The sequence below is a fragment of the Schistocerca americana genome, chromosome 3, assembly GCF_021461395.2.
Source record: "Schistocerca americana isolate TAMUIC-IGC-003095 chromosome 3, iqSchAmer2.1, whole genome shotgun sequence".
NCBI lineage: Eukaryota > Metazoa > Arthropoda > Insecta > Orthoptera > Acrididae > Schistocerca > Schistocerca americana.
Window position 1 is genome coordinate 465053743 of NC_060121.1, and position 27125 is coordinate 465080867.

Here is a 27125-nt window from a genome sequence, read left to right on the forward strand (position 1 = left end):
AAGACAAAATGACAGCACGAAAAATTCGAAGAAATCGGAAAATAAATGATTGTCGTAAGGACTGCCTAAGCATATGGGAACGCCAAAACAACCTTCGATGAAGTTAAAAGCAAGGATGGTAACAGTAAGAGTGGAACGGGAATGCCACAGTTAAATGCAGAGGAGAGAACTGATAGGTGGAAAAAGTACGTTGAAGGCTTATATTTGTTTGATGTGGTAGAAGAAGAAACATGAATCGATTAAGAAGAGATAGGAAATCCAGTATTGTAATCATAATTTAAGACAGCTTTGGAGGACTTAAGATGAAATAACATAGAAGAATTTCTAAAATGTTCAAATGTGTGTGAATTCCTAAGGGACCAAACTACTGAGGTCATCGGTCCCTGGACTTACACACCACTTAATCGAATTTAAACTAGCTTATGCTAAGAACAGCATACACACACCCATGCCCGAGGGAGGACTCGAACCTCTGGTGGGAGGGGCCGCGCAATCCGTGACATGGCGCCTCAAACCGCGCGGCCACTCCGTGCGGCGAATTTTTAAAACTACTGGGGAAGTGGCGACAAAACGGCTGTTTACGTTGGTGTGTAGAATGTATGATTCTGGCGACCTACCATTGGACTTTCGGAAAAACATCATCCACACAATTCCGAAGACGGCAAGAGCTTACAAGTGCGAGTGTTATCGCACAGTCAGTTTAACAGCTCGTGCATCCAAGCTGTTGATAAGAATAACATACGGAAAAATGGAAAAGAACATTGAGATTGCGTTAGATGACGATCAGTTTGGTTTTAGGAAAGGTAAAGACACCAGAGAGGCAATTCTGACGTTGGGATTGATAATGGAAGCAAGACTAAAGAAAAATTGAAGATGCGTTCATAGGCTTTGTCGAACTGGCTAAAGCGTTCGCCAACGTAAAATGGCGCAATATTTTCGATATTCTAAGAATAATAGGGGTAAGTTGTAGTGAGAGACGGGTAATATACAATACGTACAAGAGCCAACAGGGAATAATAATAGTTGACGATCAAGATCGAAGTGCTTCAATTGAAAAGTGTGTCAGACAGGGGTTTAGTCTTTCGCCCCAATTCTTTAGTCTGTACATCAAAGAAGAAATGATGGAAATAAAACAAAGGTTCAGAGCAGAATTAAAATTCAAGGTGAAAGGATAGGATTCGGTGACGATATTGCTATCATGCGTGAATGTGAAGAATATTTATATGATCTGCTGAATGGAATGAACAGTCTAATGAGTACAGAAGATGGATTGAGAGTAAATCGAAGAAAGACGATGGTAATGAGAAGTAGCAGCCATGGGAATAGTGTGCAACCTAGGCAGAAAAATAACCAAAGACGTACGGAGCAAGAAGGATATCAATAGTAGACTAGCAATGGCAGAAAGGGCATTCCTGGCAAAGAGAAGTATACTAGTATCAAACATAGTCCTTAATTTGAGGCAGAAGTTCCTGAGAATGAACGTTTGGAGCACAGCACTGTATGGTAGTGAAATATGGATCGTGCGGAAACCGGAAGAGAAGAGAATCAATGCATTCGAGTTGTGGTGCTAGAGAATGTTGAAAATTAGGTAGACAGATAAGATACAGAAGAGGAAGTTTTGCGCGGAATCGGAGAGGAAAGGAATATGTGGAAAACACTGACATGGAGAAGGGGCAGGATGACAGCAAATCGGTTAAGACATCAGGGAATGACTTCCATGGTATTAGAGGGAGCTGCAGAGGGCAAAAACTGTAGAGGAAGGACGAGATGGGAGTACATCCAGGAAATAACTGAGCACGTAGGTTACAAGTGCTACTCTGAGATGAAGAGGTTGGTACAGGGGAGGAAATCGCGGTGCCTAACCTCCTTTAAGAGACTTAATATGTCCGATATGCACAATGAATCTTCTGTTGACGTTTGCGACATGGCAGTGGCAGATGATGACATCTATGTGCCCTGATATGGTCCTTTATAGCCGGCCAGGGTGGCCGAGCGGTTCTAGGCGCTACAGTCTGGAACCGCGTGACCGCTACGGTCGCAGGTTCGAATCCTGCCTCGGGCATGGATGTGGGTAATGCCCTTAGGTTAGTTAAGTTTAAGTAGTTCTAGGTTCTAGGGGACTGATGACCTCAGCAGTTAAGTCCCATAGTGCTCAGAGCCATTTGAACCATTTTTTGGTCCTTTATATCAGGCCAGAGATATCTTTGTTCTCCCATAGATGCATAGTGATTTGTTAGCAAATCTTCATTGCCTCACTTACCAATACACCATACAATCAGTTCCTGACACTCAGGTGATGTAGTATTTTATTTTTTCGTATTTTGCCTCGCAACCTGTAATTCTTTTATAAACTTCTTCACTGTGCCCTTGTTTTCTCCGAGTCTCGGCTTAACTACCTCAGAATGTGTGGACATCTTCGTACTGTATATTACTGTTTATGGCAAACCGCAAAGCCACTAAGTTCTTTAGAGTTATGTGCCGACATGACGTCACCTCAGTGTACAAAGGTCATGGGGTATCTGCTTCTGCTCAGCGTTATGCTGCGGATCGACGTGGCGTGGATGCAACATGTCGCTGGAAATACGTACAGAAATATTGAGCCCTGCTGCTTCTATAGGCGTCCATAACTACTAAAGTGTTGCCGATGCAGGATTTTCTGCAAGAAATGCCCTCTCGATTATTTCCCACAGATATTCGATGTGATTCATGTCGGGCTATCTGGGTGGCCAAATCATTCGCTCTAATTGCCGAGAAGGTTCCTCAAACCAATCGTGACCAATTGTGACGTAGTGTCATGGTGCATTGGCATCCACAAAAATGCCTTCGTTGTTTGGGAACAAGAAGTCCATGAATGGCTACAAATTGTCTCCAATCAGCCTAACGTAACCAGGATCCAGTCCGTTCCAAGCAAACAGCCCACACCATTATGGAGCCACCACCAGCCTGCACAGTGTCTTGTTGACAACTTGGGTCCATGGTGTCGTGATATCTGTACCACATTCGTATCCTACCACCAGCTATTACCAACTGAAATCGGGATTCATCTGACCAGGGCACTGTTTTCCAGGCGTCTAGGATCCAACAGATAATCCAGGAGAGGCACTGCAGGTGACCTCGTGCAATTAGCAAAGGCGCTCGCATCGACCATCTGCTGCCATAGCTTATTAAAGCCAAATTTCGCCGCACTGTCCTGACGAATACGATCGACGTATGCCTCTCATTGATTTATGCGGTTATTTCATGCAGTGTTACTTATCTGTTACCACTGACAACTCTACGCAAACGCCACTGCTCTCGTTCGTCAAGCGAAGGCCGTTGGTCACTGCGTTGTCCTCGGTGAGAGATAATGCCTGAAATTGGGTAATCTCGGCACACTCTTGACTCTGTGGATTGTAGAATTATGAATTCCCTAACGATATCCCCCCATGAACCATGGACCTTGCCGTTAGTGGGGAGGCTTGCGTGCCTCAGCGATACAGATAGCCGTACCGTAGGTGCAAACGCAACGGAGGGGTACCTGTTGAGAGGCCACACAAACGTGTGGTTCCTGAAGAGGGGCAGCAGCCTTTTCAGTAGTTGCAGGGGCAACAGTCTGGACGATTGACTGGTCTGGCCTTGTAACACTAACCAAAACAGCCTTGCTGTGCTAGTAGTGCGAACGGCTGAAAGCAAGAGGAAACTACTGGCGTAATTTTTCCCGAGGGCATGCAGCTTTACTGTATGGTTAAATGACGATGGCGTCCTCTTGGGTAAAACATTCCGGAGGTAAAATAGTCCCCCATTCGGATCTCCGGGCGGGGACTACTAAAGAGGATGTCGTTATCAGGAGAAAGAAAACTGGCGTTCTACGGATCGGAGCGTGGAATGTCAGATCCCTTAATCGAGCAGGGAGGTTAGAAAATTTAAAAAGGGAAATGGATAGGTTAAAGTTAGATATAGTGGGAATCAGTGAAGTTCGGTGGCAGGAGGAACAAGACTTCTGGTCAGGTGAATACAGGGTTATAAGCACAAAATCAAATAGGGTTAATGCAGGAGTAGGTTTAATAATGAATAGGAAAATAGGAATGCGGGTAAGCTACTACAAACAGCATAGTGAACGCATTATTGTGGCCAAGATAGATACGAAGCCCACGCCTACCACAGTAGTACAAATTTATGTGCCTACTAACTCTGCAGATGACGAAGAAATTGAAGAAATGTATGATGAAATAAAAGAAATTATTCAGATAGTGAAGGGAGACGAAAATTTAATAGTCATGGGTGACTGGAATTCGTCAGTAGGAAAAGGGAGAGAAGGAAACGTAGTAGGTGAATATGGATTGGGGGTAAGTAATGAAAGAGGAAGCCGCCTGGTAGAATTTTGCACAGAGCACAACTTAATTATAGCTAACACTTGGTTCAAGAATCATAAAAGATGATTGTATACATGGAAGAAGGCTGGAGATACTGGCAGGTTTCAGAGAGATTATATAAGAGATTTAGGAACCAGATTTTAAATTCTAAGACATTTCCAGGGGCAGATGTGGACTCTGACTACAATCCATTGGTTATGAACTGTGGATTAAAACTGAAGAAACTGCAAAAAGGTGGGAATTTAAGGAGATGGGACCTGGATAAACTGACTAAACCAGAGGTTGTACAGAGTTTCAGGGAGAGCATAAGGGAACAATTGACAAGAATGGGGGAAAGAAATAGAACAGAAGAAGAATGGGTAGCTTTGAGGGATGAAGTAGTGAAGGCAGCAGAGGATCAAGTAGGTGAAAAGACGAGGGCTAGTAGAAATCCTTGCGTAACAGAAGAAATATTGAATTTAATTGATGAAAGGAGAAAATATAAAAATGCAGTAAATGAAGCAGGCAAAAAGGAACACAAACGTCTCAAAAATGAGATCGACAGGAAGTGCAAAATGGCTAAGCAGGGATGGCTAGAGGACAAATGTAAGGTTGTAGAGGCTTATCTCACTAGAGGTAAGATAGATACTGCCTACAGGAAAATTAAAGGGATCTTTGGAGAAAAGAGAACCACTTGTATGAATGTCAAGAGCTCAGATGGAAACCCAGTTCTAAGCAGAGGAGTGAAAGCAGAAGGTGGAAGGAGTACATAGAGGGTCTATACAAGGTCGATGTACTTGAGGACAATATTATGGAAATGGAAGAGGATGTAGATGAAGATGAAATGGGAGATATGATACTGCGTGAAGAGTTTGACAGAGCACTGAAAGACCTGAGTCGAAACAAAGCTCCGGGAGTAGACAACATTCCATTAGAACTACTGACGGCCTTGGGAGAGCCAGTCCTGACAAAACTCTACCATCTGGTGAGCAAGATGTATGAGTCAGGCGAAATACCCTCAGACTTCAAGAAGAATGTAATAATTCCAATCCCAAAGAAGGCAGGTGTTGACGGATGTAAAAATTACCGAACTATCAGTTTGATAAGTCACGGCTGCAAAATACTACCGCGAATTCTTTACATACGAATGGAAAAACTAGTAGAAGCCGACCTCGGGGAAGATCAGTTTGCATTCCGTAGAAATATCGGAACACGTCAGGCAATACTGACCCTACGACTTATCTTAGAAGCTAGATTAAGGAAAGGCAAACCTACGTTTCTAGCATTTGTAGACTTAGAGAAAGCTTTTGACAATGTTGACTGGAATACTCTCTTTCAAATTCTGAAGGTGGCAGTAGTAAAATACAGGGAGCGAAAGGCTATTTACAATTTGTACAGAAATCGGATGGCAGTTATAAGAGTCGAGGGGTATGAAAGGGAAGCAGTGGTTGGGAAGGGAGTGAGACAGAGTTGTAGCCTCTCCCCGATGTTATTCAGTCTCTCTATTGAGCAAGCAATAAAGGAAACAAAAGAAAAATTCGGAGTAGGTATTAAAATCCATGGAGAAGAAATAATAACTTTGAGGTTCGCCGATGACATTGTAATTCTGTCAGAGACAGCAAAGGACTTGGAAAAGCAGTTGAACGGAATGGATAGTGTCTTGAAAGGAGGATATAAGATGAATATCAACAAAAGCAAAACGAGGATAATGGAATGTAGTCTAATTAAGTCGGGTGATGCTGAGGGAATTAGATTAGGAAATGAGACACTTAAAGTAGTAAAGGAGTTTTGTTATTTGGGGGAAGCAAAATAACTGATGATGGTCGAAGTAGAGAGGATATAAAATGTAGACTGGCAATGGCAAGGAAAGCGTTTCTGAAGAAGAGATATTTGTTAACATCGAGTATAGATTTAAGTGTCTGGAAGTCGTTCCTGAAAGTATTTGTATGGAGTGTAGCCATGTATGGAAGTTAAACATGGACGATAAATAGTTTGGACAAAAAGAGAATAGAAGCTTTCGAAATGTGGTGCTACAGAAGAATGCTGAAGATTAGATGGGTAGATCACATAACTAATGAGGAGGTATTGAATAGAATTGGGGAGAAGAGGAGTTTGTGGCACAACTTGACCAAAAGAAGGGACCGGTTGGTAGGACATGTTCTGAGGCATCAAGGGTTCACCAGTTTGGTATTGGAACGCAGCGTGGAGGGTAAAAATCGTAGAGGGAGACCAAGAGATGAATACACTAAGCAGATTCAGAAGGATGTAGGTTGCAGTAGGTACTGGGAGATGAAGAAGCTTGCACAGGATAGAGTAGCATGGAGAGCTGCATCAAACCAGTCTCAGGACTGAAGATCACAACAACAACAACAACAACAACGATTTCAGAAATGGAATACCCCATGCGTTTAGCTCTAACTACAATTCTTCAGTCAGGGTTTTTTAATTCCCGTCGTGTGTCCATCAACACGTCGGAAATCTTTTAACATGAATCCCCTGAATACAAATGACCTCCGTCAATGCACTGCCCGTTTACACCTTATGCCCGCAGTACCACCACTGTATACAGGGTGGCACAGAAGTTACTGGACACTGGGCACTGATTTAAACAAAAAACTGAATTTAAGTTTCATTGCAAATACAAACAATACTTACAATAATTTTTTATTTTAAAACTGTTTTCTGTGTGATATTGCTGACTGTGGCCGCCAGTATTTTACTTTGTTAGAGGCTCGCCTTGATGCAGTTCGATACAAGCGAAGTAGCATGTGGTACAAAAGTAGAGTGAGATACAAGCGACAGATGGTACAGTATGTACCAGTCCCGTGGGAGAGGCCGCCAATTGCACTGAACTTGCTCCCGATTGGTTGGCACATTCGGGTGCTAGGCACCAAAACACCTAACTTCTCTTATTAATTATTGATATACGTTTCATTGTATTTAACCCAGCTTTTTATGACGATCTCTCATGATTACCCTACAAGTCTATCCTTTTTTTTTATTAAATTTCGCTAGTTTTGAGAAACATGAGAGCAACGATATTGCAACCGAACTGCTTCGACATCTTCGGGTCATACTCTATATCGGTAGTTGGATAGAAAAGTTACCATACAATTAAGAAAGCTATGTCGAGTGTTGTAAAAGATAGTGTAAAATGTATGAATATTTAAATAATAACCAAACATGATACATTAATGAGAAGTAGCGCCTACCATCATTGTCGGTACTGCAGATCTTTCCCACCGTAGATACATAGACTAACCTAAGCAAGTGGCATACCATAAAAAGCACAATCACAGGTTCGAGATGACAGCATAGCAGCCTCCGCCGAAGAAGATCCCTCGACCGACGAGCTGTCTTCTGCGCTGGGGACACAAGTTTAGAAGTCGACAGGTTAGTGGAAAGAACGGTTAGAGACTCTTATTCAATCCCTCCTGATCTCTCCAGCTCTCAGATCTAACTTCCGAATGACGCATAATTTATATCTTCATTAATACGTCTTTCAAATCTTTTTGGAATACTGTTACATATTTTATGGCATAGTGTGGTATCACTGTCCAAATGCGTCGTATATGTAGTCCTGTAGTTCAACAATGGTTTGAGGCTTTTGAGAATAAACAGAGTCCTTGACGACACCCCATAGGAAAGAATCATAGGCGTGATATCCCGTGAACGTGATAGCAATCACTTTTCTTTGGAAAGTTTCCTTTGCATAATCTCGAGCAGCAGTGGAATAATGTGGTGGAGCACCACCGTGTTGAAAGTAAATTTCTTGAATGTTTCCAGCACACGTCGTTAGCCGTGGCACCACATGATTCTGAAGCATGTCCATATAGTTAGACCTGTCTCGTGTCACCATTCCTTCAAAAAATGTGGTTCAAGTAACCCATACGAAGATACTGCCTCCCAAGCACTCACACCAGGTTGATTTAGTGGTTGTTCGAAGAAAATATTTTGATTGTCAGTATGCCAGTAAGTCCAGTAATGTTTGTTAACTTGCCCTCTTAACTTACACTCCTTAGACCACACAGTTTTACTGAATAGGTTAGGGTCATGTTTCTGTTAGTCAAGCATCAATTCATAAATCTGAAGACGTCGATCTGAATCATCTTCAAGTAACCCATGTCGTAAACGTGGAATGTAAACTCTAAACCTCACATGTGTAACATTCTTTGCACTGACCTTCGTAACCAGCTCAGTTGTTAACCGTGTGGTTGATTTTCGCTGACTTTGGGTCACAGCTAAACATAACCACAATTCATTTTCCTCAGTTGTGACTGTTGTTGTGCGGCCAAATCTTGGTGCATCCACAACAAATCCACAGTCTTCAAATCTATCTCGTATGCTGTAGACTTTTTGATCTAAAATGTCTTTCTCATTCATTAACAACTGGAGGAACACCACTTTAATAAAGCGTTTTTAACTTGAAAGTGTTAGCTTCTTTCGTTATCGTCGTGAGAATTCGGAAAACTAGAGCTGTAAACACGTCTCGCAGATCACTATTTCAAAAATTCGCTAGTTTGATTACTGTGTTTGTTTTGGTTGCCATTGTATTGATACCAGTTTGACAAGGCGAAATTTTCACCATTTGGTAATGACAACTTAATGGGTTAAGACTTCCCACTGCATTACATCTTGCTGTTACTTTTGTTTTCTTTTACGCAATTGTCCAGTGACTCTTGCGCCGCCTTGTATGTGCATATCGCTATCCCATGATTTGTTTCAACTCAGTATAGGGGAAGGCGATGGTTGTTTACACAATAACCTAACACAGTCTGTTCTCCATTGGGTTGAGGTCTGATCCTGTGCTTCCAAATGCATAGCAGTTGGTGTAACTGTTTCATCAGAGCGGGCATAAAATTGGAGCCATGAGCCCATGTGGAAAATGCTACACTTCAGAAGCCAACTTTTCACTGTAGCCTGCATGTGCCTATTGAATCAGGATTACAACCGTTGGGACAAAACGTGAAAAAAATGGTCAAATGGCTCTGAGCACTATGGGACTTAACATCCGAGGTCCCCTAGAACTTAGAACTACTTAAACCTAACTTAACCTATGGACATCACACACATCTATGCCCGAGGCAGGATTCGAACCTATGACCGTAGCGGTTGCGCGGTTCCAGACTGAAGCGCCTAGAAACGCTCGGCCACCACGGAAACGTGAAAAAAGACCTCTCATAGTGAACATATAGCACCTAACCATTCGTGTCCTGTTCAACAGATCTAGGATGTCCTTTCTCACCATTTCAAAATATGTAGCAGCTTCTGGGAACTTTTGCAACCACCCTCTTTCGTGACTGAGGTCGGCACATTGTGCAAAGGTACACAATTTTTGACATTTCGTAAAACCTCCTGTCTCCTTATTTTTCATCAAATTTTTTCCACTACTCGTCGATGAAGAGTTCCCTGACCTACAAGACCTGGTAAAAATTGTCATGTGCTTCCTCCAGTAATTCATATTTGAATGCGGTAAGTGCCACCATGCATGATGTACACTTTGTAGTTCTACACAACAAGCGCAGATAACTGTCTGTAAACATTTCTGATGGACTCATTCCAGTTGAACAAGACCACATTTCCACTCTATTGCATTCATTTTAATCAGAGCTTGGGTATTCTAGTAATAGGGAGCTTATGGTAAAAAATTGTCTGAACAAAATGGCTACCCTCTACTGGAAGATCATGACCACTATTTTGTTTCATATCTCCTCTTTTATATTCTGAGATTCTACCACCGCAATGATACAAAATTTCCTTCAATACATTTAAACATAAGAGGAAACGAGGAATTCTCTGCCCAGTGGGCATGATATTAGGTACGCATTTCAATATCCTATGGTCTCTTAATGATTTTCCTTATTACTGTAGTGCACTTTCTGGATTGGTACAGATATCGACTGCCTCTCTCTCTCTCGCTCCCATAAGCTCATTCATTAATAACCTAGAGAATTTACTAGCGGTCAGGCTATTCAAAGAAAATTCTTGCTTTTTGGTGCAGTACTTGTAACTAAGTCACCACATTCAAATTACACAGATTAAACATGTAAATAAAACAGAACAACCGACTTTAGCCAGTACGTATCAAATCTTCTGCACAACAAAATTTCAACCCAGGTTAACAAGTCACAGACCTTCGGATTACATTTCACAATTAACCTTTCCCATGGACCTACCACGTACTCTGGAGGACTTATGCTCATCTCCCACTGCAATGTAACATTCATTTCGTTGCTGGGCAGAGGGCTAACGCTCCTTTCTCTCTCTCACAGTATCCAAATTTCTAACTTGCTTCACACGAAAGTAAGTAATACCAGTAATTTTGGTATCATAATTACTTAATTACCTCACACACGGATTGTCAACTGAAAGTCTGCACAACCACTTCTGTTTTCCATTGTCTCTTAGTCAGACTGAGACAAAGTCAGTACTAACCATGTGGATGTGCTTGTTCCTAATTCAGATTCTGCACACGCAATTCTTAATTATTCTCAGCTTAAATTTACACACGCAAGTATCTCAGCTTAAAATTACCACACGCAAGAATCTCAACTTAAAATTACCACACGTGGTTTCATTGTGACCGTTCGTCACTACCAAATAATCCTAAGTTCCCCATGTGTTTCACCTGCCTACCTTTACATGAATCTCAAACCAAACAGTTTAGTTGACGTCGAAATACTGAAAAGGGAAATCATTATTTCTAGCTATTCTTAAAAGATTCCACATGCATTACTTTCCCATATACTTTAGTTTTACGGAGGACATCCAGAATCGGTGTTTCAACTTCAGGAACCACCGACAGAGTGCCAGAACATGACCGATCACCACGCCATCTCCCGCTTCCTCAGAGGTGGGGAAAGATCCTGTTACCGTATTGGTCAGCCACTCTCCATGCCCTCCAGTGCTCTCGAATACTTTCTTTCTCCAAAGGTGACTAGAGGACTGTCTCAAAGATAATTACAGATTCTACATCCACTATCTGTGGTCAGCAGACAACAAACCACTCAGTCATTTCTCAAACATCACAAAACTGGATATAGGGATCTATTTTTGAAGGAAGTGCACTTATAGATATCCGGTTTCGGTGTATTGAATAAAATTGTGTTACCATAAAACCACTGTTCTGAAAAGAACAACGAAGTCTGTTGTTTTACAACGGGTATTACTGCACCCAATGAGGCAAATTTTTTCTATGTCGGGTAGTACTGTACCCTTTCATTTGCTCGTGCTCTTCCATATGCTTATAAAACATAATTTTTCTCATCATCAAGATAACCCATACACTGTTTCCTTTTTCAGTCATCTGAGCATTCCATCTAGCAGCCATTGGAAAATTGCTGGGGCATTCTTGAGACTAAACGGCATCCAATGCTATTAAAATGTCCCATGAAAACAGTAAATGTAGTCTTTTAAGTCCACTGCAGAAAAATATTTGCACCAACCTATTAAATTGGGTAAAAGATAAGCACTGGTAACATTTCTTGAGTTCAATTATACGTAGTCACAAAAAATAGATAAAAATGCTTTCTTTTACTATACAATGGGTTTTTGGGAAGAATTACTACGGCTGTCTCCCACGGGCTTTCACTTTCTTTAATAATGTCATCAGCCAACTGTTGATAGATAAATTCTTCCGTTATTGGTGAAGGTGTTTAGGAGTTTAATACAGTTTCTTGTACACTGGAGCACTGTTACCCAACGGTAATCTATGCTGAATTGTTGATGTTGCTGGTAATGGCTCACCGTGATTAAGCAGATGTATGAATCGTAGAGCAAAACTTCCATTGACCTTTTACCTCTTCCCTCTAAATGCTTCACCTTTTCACGTAGTGAAGATGCATTGGCAGTTTGCTTGTGGGAGTGTCCATCTGACCAGTGTAGATCATCCTAATCCCTATTATCCAAGCTGACAAACTGTAGACCCTTTGGCAGTCTCACCTGGAGAGTGCCAATGTTGCCCACAATATTGATACCATATAATTTCCATTCATGTCTTTTAGGCATACTTAGCTTCTCTACCCAAGAAATATGATTGCAAATGATTCCACGATACATAACATCTCACTCGGTAGGTCAGTGCCCACATTCACTAGTATTATCTTTCCTTTTACTCTCTTTACTTTATGATGTGAATTCCTGAGAAATTTCTGAGAGTATATGTTTCGGGCACAACACTGTATGTGAATCATGGACAGTGAGAGAATGGGAACAGAAGAGAATAGAAGAGTTTGAGATCTGCTGCTACAGGAGAATGTTGAAAATTGTATGGACTGATAATATAAGGAATGCGGAGAGCCTCTACAGAATCAGAGAAGAAAAGAACATGGTACTAAAGAATATCTGTAGAGGGTAGAAACTGTAGGAGAAGACAGAGAGTGGAAGAAGACAGACGTTCTCGAGCCTGATGTCCTCTTCCGAGCATCCATAACACTACAGGTGGCGACATTTATACTTAATGTTACCCAGACACCGACATCTATAGCTTTTCACCGCGGAGGAAAACACACTTCGTTTATTGTATACTAGAGTCGCAATATCGAACTATTCAAGTTGCAGTCCCAACCATGACAGCGGCTGCTAAGTTCCTTGGGTTTTCCATTCTTACCATATCCCTTAAAAATACATCAAGCTTCCTGTTCTCTGACTCCTGAAGAATAATTCTGTCTGCTTCCTTTTTTCGTTAATCATAGGTCTGAGAACTAACTTTCTAACTCTGTCCAAAAAAATTCAGAAGACTTACTCCGTTACTACGACAAACCATTAAGCAGTTCCCCAAAAACCACACACTTTTCTGCTTGTTGTTATGTTGATAAAGCGCCTTTGTTAGCTCTTCAGATGCCTGTGTCTTATTTAATCCCTCATAATATATGACGTACATTTTCACATTGCCAATTAATCGTAACTCTGCAGTATACAAGTACATTCAACTAAGTGACAGCTTTCAGGTCACTAATAAATACTGACAATACTCCTCGGTGACGTGTTCCTCCATCAATTCGGCTTGTGGCCACTCATTAAGGGTTTGTTGACTACCTGCCTGTCACTCCAACGTGGAACTGCTTTTCTGCAGTTCGGCTGCTTGTCCCTGAAAAAAATTAATGTCAGGATTTCAGCTTTTGTGCAACCAACAAATGATAAGACAAAAAATAGGGACAACCATAATACACAAACAGTCGGGAAAGCTGTTAATCGAGCGATGTCATGGCCCAACGAGATCCAGAGCACTGATACGCTTCATGGCGAAGGCATCGGTGTCGCACCAAGGCAAGAATGACCATGCTGTAGACTACACAGAGGAAATGCAACCACCAGCAGCAGTGGGCAGCCCGCAGGAGCAGAAGATGGCAGCCTAGTCTGCGCGCCCCCGCGAAGTCGGGAGAGCGGCTGCACGTCCCTGGATCGGAATGAGGGACCCTCAGGGTGTAAGTTGTAGCAGAGCCCACCGATCCAAGGTGCCTATGTTCATCTCATCGCACTCGACACGGATATCAGTGTTGAAAAAGCCAGGGTAGACTTTGTTGTCCTATAGACGATTGGTCTAGGGGTCTTCGACTAGTAATCAAAACGTCGCGGATCTAGGGTCCTAATCCAATCACTGCTTAAATTTCGAATAAAAATAATCACAAATGGTGGACGAAGACTTCCAACTCAAGAAGTCACCCTCGTATTCTGCCAACAGCCTTGTCAAAGAGGGCGTGGTTGGAGAGGGGGAGGGGGGGAGGAGAGGACGGAGGTTCGGGGCACTCTCTCGCTCCTGAGTTAAGAATAATCAGCAATGATTAACGGCACAAGGATGCAGAAGGCAATGGAAAAACAATGGAAACTACTACGTTAAAAACACGTAACGTGTACCTACACGATATGGGGAATGTAGCTAAAATATTGTCGTGATGTTCCTTTTTGGAAAAAGATTCCACAATAATCCCCAGTTCGAATCTGCGGGTGTGGAATGCGAAAAGAGGATGAAAACGAGTAAAAGACTGAATCACCAACCAACGTGAAACATTCGTTGAGTCGGAGTATGGATTGTAAGAATTTTAAAGGCAATGGAAAAGCTAGAGAATCTGAAAAGCAAAATACAAATGCTCAATCTATACAAAGTGGGAATCAATAAAGTGAATCTGAAAGAAAAAAAGGATTTCTGGTCAGACGAATGTAAACTAATATCAACAGCACTAGAAAATAGTACGACACGAAATACTAAAGTAGGGCAGCGAGTGGGCTACTGTGAACAGTTCAGTGACAGATTTCTCTCACCAGATTCGACAGCAAAAAAACAACGCTGCTTCAGATACACATGCTGACATCGCAAGCAGTACATGAAAAGAAAGAAGGTAAATAGGACATTGAACGGTAAAACCATTACGGAAATGGAGATGAGTAAAAGAAAGGATTATGTACCAATATGGTCTATGCAGTAAGAATAAGACAAGAAAAAGACTAATTGAATTCTGCTATAAATCTCAGATGGTGAAAACAGATACTCTGTTTAAGACTCACCAGATGAGGAGATATACATGGGAAATACCCGGAGACACGGCCACGTTCCAGCTGGATTATATGATGGTAACCAGACACTCCGAAATCGGATACTGGATTGTAATGCGTACCTAGAGCAGATATAGAGTCAGAACATAATTTAGTAAGATGGAAGATAGACTGAAGTGTAAGGGTACAGTACACAAGGGTGGGTGTGAAAGGAATTGGGAGACTGAAGAGATGAGGAATGATGAGACGCTTGCGAGGTTCACGAAGAATGTGGATACTGCGATTAGGACTGATGTGTTGGTAAATGTGCCAACACCTTGTAGATCGAGGAGGCCGAAATGCACGCTAACTAACGCAGACGGGCGTGAATTCTGGAACAGGATAAGTAGTGAATTCTAATAAGAAAAGTATGCAGCTCCTCGAATACTTATCTTTATTCCATCCTTGTGGTACATCGCTCTGGATAATACAAATAAGACTATCTTCAGATACGGTTAATGGCACCTTGCTAGGTCGTAGCCATGGACTTAGCTGAAGGCTATTCTAACTGTCTCTCGGCAAATGAGAGAAAGGCTTCGTCAGTGTAGTCGCTAGCAAAGTCGTCGCACAACTGGGGCGAGTGCTATTCCGTATCTCGAGACCTGCCTTGTGGTGGCGCTCGGTCTGCGATCTCACAGTGGCGACACGCGGGTCCGACATGTACTAAATGGACAGCGGCCGATTTAAGCTACCACCTAGCAAGTGTGGTGTCTGGCGGTGACACCACAAGGACTATCACAGTAGGCACTTCAGTTGACGAGGAGTGTACATCTCCAGAAAGGCAATTACATGCGCTGGACAATGAGACATAGATTCAAGGAATGTTACTCCGAAAAAAACCTTTGGTAACCAAAGAAATAATTTAGGTGATCGACGAAAGGAGGATATACAAAAATATGCAGGGAAAGGTGGAATGCAGCCACACAAATCACATAGGAATGAAATAAATAGCAAGTGGAGTGCAGCAAACGCGAATTGGATGCAGGAAATATTTGAAGTAGTCGAAAAAGACATGAGTATCGATAAGACTGACACAGAACGCAGAAAAGTCAACGTAAGGATGGTAACATTAAGGGTCCAATAGGAATACCACTATAAAACGAAGAGGAAAGACCGAATGGATTGAAAGAGTACGTTGAAGGCTTGAATGAGGCGGAGGACTTATCCGGTTACGTGGTAGAAGAAGGAATAAGAGTCGATATGGAGTACATAGAGAATCCAGTATTAGAGTAAGAATTTAAAGGAGTTCTGTAAAACGTGAGAGAAAGAATGGCGAAAGGAATAGAGACAATTCTAGCGGAACTCCTAAAATTATTGGGAAGGGGTGGGATGGGGGCTGGTATCCAAACGGCTATGCAGGTTCGTATTTAGAATCTATAAGACTGGCGAGATACCGTCAAAGCTTCGCATAAACGTCGCCCACATAATTTCAAAGACAACAAGGGCAAATATGTGCGAAAATTATCGCACGATCAGCTTAATATATCAAGCATTCAAGCTGCTGACAAGAATAATACAGAAGAATAGAAAAGAAAATTGATAACCTATTAGATGATGGTCAGTTTGGCTTTAGGAAAGGAAAGACAGAAGAGGGGAAGTTTGTAATTTGTAATTGATAATGGAGCAAGACGGAAGAAAAATCAAGATACGCTCATAGAATCTGTGGTTCTAGAAAAAGCGTCCGAAACCATGAAATGATGCATGAGGTCCGAAATTCTGATATAAATACGAGTAACCTAAAGGTGCTTAACATAAAATATGCACAGGAACCGAGAGGGAACAATAAGACTGGAAGAACAAGAAAGAACTGCTCGGATTAAAAAAAAAAAAAAAAATGGTGCAAATGGCTCTGAGCACTATGGGACTTAACATCTCAGGTCATCAGTCCCCTAGAACTTAGAATTACTTAAACCAAACTAACCTAAGGACATCACACACATCCATGCCCGAGGCAGGATTCGAACCTGCGACCGTAACGACCGCGCGTTTCCAAACTGAAGCGCCTAGAACAGCTCGACCATCAGCGGCCGGCTCCGATTAAAAATGTTATAATACTGGATGCAGCTTTTCACCATACTGTTCAGTCTTAACACCGAAGAAGCAATGACGAAAATAAAAGCAAGATTAAAGAGCGGGAAAGGATATCAATGATAAATTCGGTGATGACATTTCTGTACGCGGTGAAACAGTAGAAAAATTACAAGATATGCTGAATGGAGTGAATAGTCCAACGAGTACAGAATATGGACTGAGAGTAAAGTGGAAAAAGACAAAGTAATGAGAGGTGGCAGAGATGAGAAGAGAGAGGAACTTATCAAAACTGGTGCTCACGAAGTAGATGAAGTTCCGGAATTCTGCTGTCTTGGAAGCAAAATAGGCCATGATGGATGCAGCAAGGGCGACGTAAGAAGCAAACTAATACTGGCAAAGAGAGCATTCAAGGCCAAGAGAATTCTACTGGTTGAAAAGTAGACCTTGAGGAAGAAATTTCTGCGAATGTAGATTTGGAGCGTAGCATTGTATAGAAATAAAACACGGAAATCGGGAAAATCGGAAAGGAAGAGTATAGAAGCGTTCGAGATGTGGTGCTACAGAAGAATGTTGAAAGCTTGGTGGATTGATAAGGTAAGAAATGAAGAGCTTCTCCGCCGAATCGGTGAGCAAAGCACTATATGAGAAACGCTGATAAGAAGAAGGGGGAATAACATCCATGGTCCTAAAGGGGACTTAGAGGGCAAAAACTGTAGGGGAAGACAGAGATTGGAATACCCCCAGCGAGGAAATGAGGTCCTAGTGTGCAAGAGCTACTCTGAAATGAAGAGGTTGGCACAGGAGATGAATTCGTTATGGGCCGCATCAAATCAGCCATAAGACTGATGACCCATAAAATAGAGAAAGTGAGAGAGAGAGAGAGAGAGAAGAACATGATTGAGCACACCTAAATGAGCAGATGGTAGAGCGACAAAGGCCTTCTTGCAGGCTGGTCGGCTACAGAGTACGGTACTTCTACTGGAAATGAGCAATATTTATGCGAGGCTGGCCACCATTCGAGTCATCGGTGGTATCACTTGGACTACTTATTCCGTTTGATCAGCTGTCCTGAACGCCCCATGATGTCCTAACTGTTTACACTTCAGGTGCTCTGACTGGGCGGCCGCTGTAGCCGAGCGGTTCCAGGCTCTTCAGTTCGGAACCGCGCTGGTGCTACGGTCGCAGTTTCGAATCCTGCCTCGGGCATGGATGTGTGTGATGTTCTTAGGTTAGTTAGGTTTATGTACTTCTAAGTATGGGGGACTGATAACATCAGATGTTAAGTCCCATAGTGCTTAGAGCCATTTGAACCATTTTGTGCTCTGACTGATCTATTTTGCAAGGTCAGTGTACTGAATAGCTGGTCTTGCATCCGAGTTACCTTTTCCTGCTTAACTATGCATTGACACCGTAATTACGGCACCCCTCTCCGGACGATGTTCTTGTGCTGCGTCGCTGACTCAGTCCACGCCGCCCATATGGTGTGTAGCAAACGCGTACGTTCGTGCGGGTGTCATATCTGCAGTGTTCTAGCAGTAGTGGACACCAGACGATTCTGAGGAAGATTCCAGCAGAGGGGTTGAAAATTCGATCATTTTAGAAGAAACATGGTGCGGCCTAATAAAACAGAAGATTTTATCCTCAGTGACAACGGCCATGAAAGCCTGCAGACTTACAACAAACATTTTGTCTTAAGACGGACAAAACGGGAAAACTGGGAAGTGCTTTGTGGTCCTGTACTGACGCGACTGACGAAATGTGCTGCAAGTAGCTGCCAGGAATTTTTTTTATAAAGTACACGTAATCACAATTATGATTTCGGACGTGGTGACAGCTTTATCTCTGACAGTTTCTGAAAGCTAAATCGTGTAATTGGAAACGCCCTTAATGTACTGTAACACGACAGCCTTTTGTGTCATTGACATTGATATGAGGCAGATTATCTGCTCCAATTTGTATATAAAGCCTCAGCAGTACACTGTTGGGTATCTTCTGACTGTTGAAACATCGAGTGTGTGCACATCGTAGCATCTCATCCATCATGAAGGGTAAGTGGAAATTCTGTTGTATTGTATGTGGGAAAGAGTTATTCTTCTGACGATAGTTTCTTTTTATGTATTTGTCACTTGAGTGTGTGCAAGACTTCTATTTTCACTAGTAGAAGGAGCACATCCAAAATGAACTGTGTAGGAAATATTTATCAGACAGTTGCCTATGGACAACTGATACTTACTTAGATAGAATGATCGAATAAAATTATAGGTAAATTACAAGTGAGTGCTTTGTGGCCTTTGAGTGTGTCTGGGACGTATATTTGTCTCGTAAAATTACACACAAAAAAGAGTATGTTGGTGGCAGCTAGTCTGCGACTCATTAGACTTCTTGTGAGATTATATGTGATAATAATCCAATTTATTACATTAGAATGGGGATAGATTACGATGGAATACCAAGACAAAGGCGCTGATCACAATACTGTTAAATGAATGTTTTTCAAAAATGCTAGCAAACAGTGGAGACCTGCTATTGAGGATAATAGCTCTCTCGATTTAGCACAATGAAATTTCTATTGGTACTTACTGTCGTGCTGTAGATTTGCATTATTTTACAATATGCCTTACATGCTTTACGTTATTGACTAATAATTACAGCGAAAGACGTGACGTTGTTGAGCACACGTTCAGTTATCGTAGCATCACATCATAGAAACAACATAAACTAAGAGACAAGGAAAAGTGAGAAACTAAATTATTGATTCAATGGGATGATACACACGATGGTTTACATTTAGTGTAACCGATTCATAAAGCGATAAGAAAGTCATCACGCGACAAACTAAAAAAAAAAAAGAATAAATTGTGAACAGGGACAACGACGGCAGAAAAAGAGTGGAAATAGAGCTGAAAGTCTCATTAAAGCAAAATGTCATTTTAAGTAACATTACCAAACTGGTTCTCATCTTTTGACTGTAATTTATGGAGTTCAGACAATATTACGACATATTATCATCAGGTCGGTAGTCAGTATTTCTGAAAGCAATGTAAGCATGTAATCCGATGTATACTAGGATGATTAGCAAACTGCATGACTATCGCCTCAGTTAATATTGCCTTGTTAATAGGAAGCCGGCCGCGGTGGCCGTGCGGTTCTAGGCGCTTCTGTCCGGAACCGCGTGACTGCTACGATGGCAGGTTCGAATCCTGCCTCGGGCATGGATGTGTGTGGTGTCGTTAGGTTAGTTAGGTTTAAGTAGTTCTAAGTTCTAGGGGACTGATAACCTCAGATGTTAAGTCCCATAGTGCTCAGAGCCATTTGAACCATTTTTTTTGTTAATAGGATCGTGATACGTTTAACTTCACCGTTGTGAAATTTACTTTCATCAATCCCTGTACCATAATTTTGAGCACAGCTACTTGTTTATGTACTCAGAGTCATTTAGTTCCTTATCTGTATATTGGTTGACTGATTTCTCTTTGCAAACTTACGCAACCTATGGTGATGACAGTCTACAACTTACCACTCTTACTGTTCCAGTGCTCGCTTCTCTTCTGGCTGTGTGCGTGCTGGTAGCCGTGGTGACGGCGGCCCCCACCTGCCCGCAGAACGACGGCTCCACGCCCGTCTTCTTCCCTGACGAGAACGACAGCAGCAGCTTCTACGAGTGCAGCAACGGCAGGTCCGTCCACATGGCCTGCCCCACTGGCACCGTCTGGAACTCCAACATCAACACCTGCGACTGGCCCCAGTCCAGGAAGTAGAAGGCACCGGACGATCGGCTGTCCCCATTCGACATTACTTGGCATGATGATGAAAACGTGCTCCAATAAGTTTCACAATGTTCTATAATGTAACAGCTGATTTTGAATAAATGACAATAAACCAAAAATTCTTCGTTGTTACTATGAAATCAGAATACTGCAAAATCCTACTACAGTGTAATGTATTCCAAAATCTCATGAGTAGTCGAGGGGGATTGAAACAAGGTAGTGATGGGAGTTGAAAAGCCTATTACGACCTTCACCGAAGAAAGCGATGAAATACTTTGCTCTCAATCAGAGGGATGAAGGTTGAAGTAGCTCTCCCTCTATACCTATTTTGTGTGGTTTGTCCAAATCGCGATTTTCGTTCCTTACGTAAGGATGCAGCCAGATATGTTTCTCTTTCTCGCCCAGTTCAAAGTCGTGCTCTGACAATATCGTCGTTGACAGGATGTTAAACGTCGGTCCTCCATGCTTCCTTCTGTGTTTCTTGGTGTATCACAGATTTAAAAAAAGATATGTATGTGTGTGTTTGTGTGTGTGTGTGTGTTCCACATCTCCTCCTACACTACTGGACAGATTTCAAGAAAACTTGTTACGTGTATCACAGTGTGGAAATAAACCACCGTGTTAGTTGGAACCACGTATACACTCCTTATGGTTGGTGTGAGAAAGAAGCGTATCCCGCGACCCGTGAAACCCAGACTATATTCACCCAGTATTTCAGAATGAGAGCTTTTAGTGACTTGTAACAATCTTCAATCGTAGTTCCGGACATTTAGGGAACTTTTCTGGCTGACATCACTACAAAATGATTGAAGGAAACAAGTTTATCGCTTACTACAGTTGCAGTTCATGGATAGAGCGTGATGTTTTAATGAATTACTTCTTTAGTGCAACTGTATTCACGACACATTTTGTAGACTGTATCCACTGTATGTAACTGCAAAACTGTGTCATTGAACTACACATAGTTCAGGAAAGAGGACTTCATAAACACTGCGATGCGTCAAAACCGACGCATCATGCATGACGTTCAGATGTATTACTTTTTTCGTATTAAACCTATTCGCTACACATTTCGCAGACAGTATACACGTATGCTACGGAATGTACCTACAGAATTATATCATTGTATGGTACAGAGCTCTGGAGACATGATGTCTTACCCAAGTAGTTGCATGGAACGAAAATGCAAGTTGAAATTAGCTGGAGGTACAACTGAACAACGTGTACAAATACGTGTGAAATGTGTTACATATATGTGAAATAGATGTCACATGTGTATATGTGCTCACAGTCACGGGTAAAAGTTTCCTCCTAAATCCCTTGATCGATTTCAACCAAACGTGGTGCAAATACTACTTACTATCTGTGGGGATTAACAAGTAACCTGCTAGTGGGGTAGAATGGTAACGTGGAGATCGAAGAGGGTAGGAGGAAATGGACAGACAGAGAACAGGAAGGACAGGATGGGCACAGACAGGAGTGGGAGAAGATAGACAGAGAGAAGGTGATGGGTAAATGGACAGAAAGGGATGAACAGGAGATGGGCAGAGAAATGAGAAGGAGGAAAGGGACAGAGAAAGGAAAGAGGTGGAGCTGGACGGAGGAAGGCGGAGGAGGAGGTGGCGAGAGAGAGGGAGAGGAGTAGATAGGCAGAGAGAAGGAGGGAAGGGGGGGAGGCGATGGACAGAGGAGGATGTAGGGAGGAGGAGGGGATTGACTTAGAGGGGGAGGTCGAGATGGACAGAGGAGAAAAAACCAGAAACTCAACACCTGTGCAGTTCAAATAGCGGATGAGTTTTTAATGAATATGATTCATTATGAAAGAATTTTTAAATCTAAATGTATGACAATTTATGCTTTGCTTCTCGGTTAGAAATTTAAAAGAATACATTTTTACAGATTTTGAAATGCAACCACTGAGGGGGTGAAATAAGGAGTGAACTGTTTCATAAAAGTATTTCGTTGCAAAAATAGTTTTAAAGTTGTATCTATAAAAATTGGTATTCGACTTCTCTGTTGGAAATAAAAAAGAGGTGCTCAAGTGTTCTGTGGAGCTCAATCGCCTCAGGGATTTGAATACGTGATGAGAAGATTTATGAAATAATTTATTATGAAAGCATTTTCAAATCTAAATCCATGAAAATTTTTGTTTAGATTCTCAACTGGAAATTAAAAGATACGTTTCACAGGTTTTGGAAATTCAACCCATAAGGGAGTGAAACAGAACGAAAATTTTTAAGAAAGTATTTCGTTATATTAAAAATGTTTAAAGAGAAATATGTGAAAATTTGTACTTCACAGTTAAATAAAAGAAATATGTGTTAGAGGATGAAAGTTTCTATTGAAATATCACCACAAGAACGCAAAAAGTATGGTTAACAAAACCCATGGACTTCAGCTACCAGAATCGCTGTCTCGTCAGAAGCACATTCGGTAAGACCATGCTTCTACGGCCTCATTTAGAGTGAAAAGATTAGAACGCGATGTGATTTGTAAAAAACATAAAAATTCGATAAAAAACAATCTGTGCAGACCACGCAGTCTACCCGAGCAAAACAGTGGGTGCCAAGCTAGTATTGTATACAATCCGTCTGTCCCTATAGCTTATTCTTATTTTTCTCAGAATCTGGAACATCTTGCACCATTTTACTTTGTGGAGGGCTTTTGCAGGTCGACAATAATTACTAACGAATCCTCGTTTTCCAAGCCTTGCTTTGCCTATGTTACATCCTCAGATCTAATTTCTGGTGTCCTCACGTTTCCGAAAGCCAAACTGACAGTCATATAACAGATCGTCAGTTTTCTTTCCGTTATTCTTGTGAGCGTCTTGAATGTTTGAGCCTTTAAGCGGCTTATAGAAAGGTCTCGTTGATTTATTTCCCAAAGTCTGATAATATGTCTCCGGACTTATAGATTTTACATACCAAATTAAATGGTCGCCTGACTGACACTTCCCCCAACGACTTTAAGACATTGCGAAGAATGTTATTGGTTTCTTCTGTCTCACTTCATCTCGAGACTTCGAAAGATCTGTTAAACTCTGGTACACACCCAGACTTCCATATCGATGCTCATTTCCTCCATAGTTAAGTCATAAACCTGTTCCTCCCTCTCACAGAGACCTTCAGTGTTGTCTTTCTAACTTTCCGCACCCACCTCTGTGCTTAGCAGTGGGATTTCCATCCCACTTTTAATCTTGACGTCCTCGTTTCTGTAACTATTTCTTTATCGACTTCTGGACATATTTCTGCAGTTATTTAGCATTAGTTTCCCTACACTGTATGTCATTCCTAAGTGTCTTATATAAAAATCTTATAAAATTCAACCTGTGCTCCATGAACACGCCTATAACGTAGCATTTTCGACCAACAATAGCTTAAAATGGAAATTTGTTTGTTTCAGCAATAACAATTATAATAAGCTGTTGCAATCAGGAGTTTATAAATTCAAATGTAATGATTGCCGGCGTGTTACATAGGGGTGACAGGTAGGTCTATAGGCATAAGATATAAAGAACATATGCCGTCTAGGATGGGTATGAACAAGAATGGGTCAACGTTTTCTGAACACATTATCGAAGAAGGACGTAAGCCCCAACCTGTTAACGACACCGGACTCAAAAATGGTTCAAATGCTCCTGAGCACTATGGGACTTAACATCTGAGGTCATCAGTCCCCTAGACTTAGAAATACTTAAACCGAACTAGCCTAAGAACATCACACACATCCATGCCCGAGGCAGGATTCGAACCTCCAACTGTAGCTTCCTGACTGAAGCGCCTAGAACCTCTCGGCCACATCGGCCGGTTTGGTGAAATGAAATTGTTAATGTTCTACCACTCTAATGATCGTATTTAACAGTATTTCATCTGTTGGACATTCGTATTATTAAGTATATTGTCCTTCATTTGCAGATATAGGCTTGTTATTAATTTATTGTCGTACATATTGGCTAGTTGCCTGATAAACGGTGCGATGTAGCTCACTGTGGTGAGCGCCACCGATGGTGCGCGGGGTGCGGCACACTTGTCTTCCGTGCGCCCCGTATAACAGAGGTAGTGGCGGAGGACATACGGTGCCATATGTAATTTTACTTATGTTCAAAATAGGCTTATGTCCGTTGAAGCTATTTTATTGGTCTTGACGCAGCCGCTGGGCTAAGACATTTTTCATTTCTTAATGTGTATATAAGTAATATGTTATCACTTACGTAATCTTGAAGTTTATGTGTAGGTTGAATCACTGGTCTAGATGTCATTTTGATCATTTTTAGGACTTCTGAAGAAGGCTATAATATTATAGCATAAACCATGGTCAAGGGTTATAATAACATAATTTAGTGCAACTGCGAGCTGTTTTTTATTCGAGGCAAATGAATCTCTTTATTCCTCCTTATTTCAGTATCCCACTACTCTAGACGCTGATCCTTCCGGTTGGGTAAGCCTACTCTTCATCATTACGAAATTATGACCCAAATCTATATCTGCTGCTGGGTATTCCTTACAATAGAACATCTGATTCGCAATCTCTGTCTGACTATGGTGTAATCCGTCAGGTATCTACCTGTATCTCCAAGCCTTTTCCAAGGACACTTCTTCCACGTGTAATTTGTGAACACTGTTTTAGCCAGTTGTCATTTTTATAGCAGAACTAGTCTCCCTCGTCCCTCATTCCTACTACCAAGCTCATATGGTGCCATAACTCTTTCTTCTATTCCATCCCCTACTACTGCATTCCAGTCGCTCTTGATGATAACATCATCATCTCCTTTTACACTGAAGCGCCAAAGAAACTGGTATAGGCATGCATATTCAAATAAAGAGGTATGTAAACAGGCATAATAAGGCGCTGCGGTCGGCAAGGCGTATATAAAGAAACAAATGCCTGGCGTAGTTGTTAGATCGGTTACTGCTGCTACAATGGTTGGCTATCAAGATTTAAGTGAGTTTTAACGTGGTGTTATAGTCGGCGCCCAAGCGATTGGGCACAGCGTCTCCGAGGTAGCGATGAAGTGGGGATTTTCCCCGCACGAAATTTCATGGGTGTACCGAGAATATCAGGAATCCGGTAAAACATCCAATCACCGCCATCGCTGTGGCCGGAAGAAGATCCTGCAAGAATGGATCTCATGACAACTGAAGAGAATCATTCAACGTGGCAGAAGTGTAATCCTTCCGCAAATTGCTGCAGATTTCAGTGCTGGGCCATCAACAAGTATCACCTTGCGAACCATTCAACGAAACATCATCGATAAGGGCTTTCGGAGCCGAAATCCCGCTCGTGTACCCTTGATGACTGCACAACACAAAGCCTTACGCCTACACTGGGCCCGTAAACACCGTCCTTAGACTGTCGATGAGTAGAAACATGTCGCCTGGTAGGACGAGTCTCCTTTCAAATTGCATCAAGGGGATGGACGTATATGGGTGTGGAGACACCTCATGAATCCATGTGCCCTGCATGTGGGCGTGTGATTGTTCATGCTCTTGGAGGCTCTGTAAGGGTGTGGGGAGTGTGCAGTTGGAGTGATATGGGCCCACTGATACGACTCTGATAGGTGACACATACGTAAGCATCCTGTCTGATCACCTGCATTCATTCATGTCCATTGTGCATTCCGACGGAGTTGCGCAACCCACACGTCCATAATTGCTACAGAGTGGCTTCAGGAACACTCGCCTGAGTTAAAACACTTCCACTGGTCACCAAAGTCCCAGACATGAACATTATTATTCATATCTGGGATGCATTATAACGTGTTGCTCAGAAGAGATCTCCACCCCCTCGTACTCTTAGGGATCTACGGAAAGCCCTCCAGCACTACTTCAGACATTAGTCAAGTCCATGGCACGTCGTGTTGCATGGGGCCCCTACACGGTGTTAAGCAGGTGTTCCAGTTTCTTTGGCTCTTCAGTGTATAAGAGCCAATCAAATGAAAACGAAACAGACCGAAAAAAATAGATTAAGTGTTTGATATTTGAAAAGTAATCACCATAACTGTGAGACAAAATGGTCAGTGCCCTCATGGAAAAATGTTAACGACTGGCTACAGAACCACAACTGTACCCACAGAGCACCTCTTAGTCTGAAGCAAATTGACTATCACACTTGTCTCTCTTCGCCACTCTAAAAATATGGAAATCTCAAAGGGAGAGATTGAGACTGGGTGGAGAATGTGTAGGGCCCTCCCAGTAAAAGTTCTACAGCGTACTCAAATCAACCTTGGCAACATATGGGCATATGACAACTACAAAGGAATACAGCTATCAATACGCTCAATATCCTAATTCTACTGTACAGATTCCATGTGAAGAAAACTTTTGTCTTTTAAGAAACCTGTGGATTCCATAATACCACCACAAATTAATCCTTCTTATATTTACAGATGGAAAACACCTAATTTGTAACACAAAGACGAAAAATAAATATACACTAGAAAATGAGTCACACTAGATCATTTCACTGA

General features: G+C 41.9%; 1 protein-coding gene across 1 annotated transcript; it reads left to right on the forward strand.

Annotated features, from left to right (window-relative positions):
* The first annotated feature begins 18898 nt into the window (after positions 1-18898).
* On the forward strand, positions 18899-20748 carry LOC124605090 (peritrophin-1-like). Its single transcript, XM_047136539.1, has 2 exons — positions 18899-18940; positions 20427-20748. The coding sequence occupies exons 1-2, from the start codon at positions 18934-18936 to the stop codon at positions 20648-20650; spliced, it is 231 nt and encodes a 76-aa protein (XP_046992495.1). The 5' UTR covers positions 18899-18933; the 3' UTR covers positions 20651-20748.
* Positions 20749-27125: the final 6377 nt, after the last annotated feature.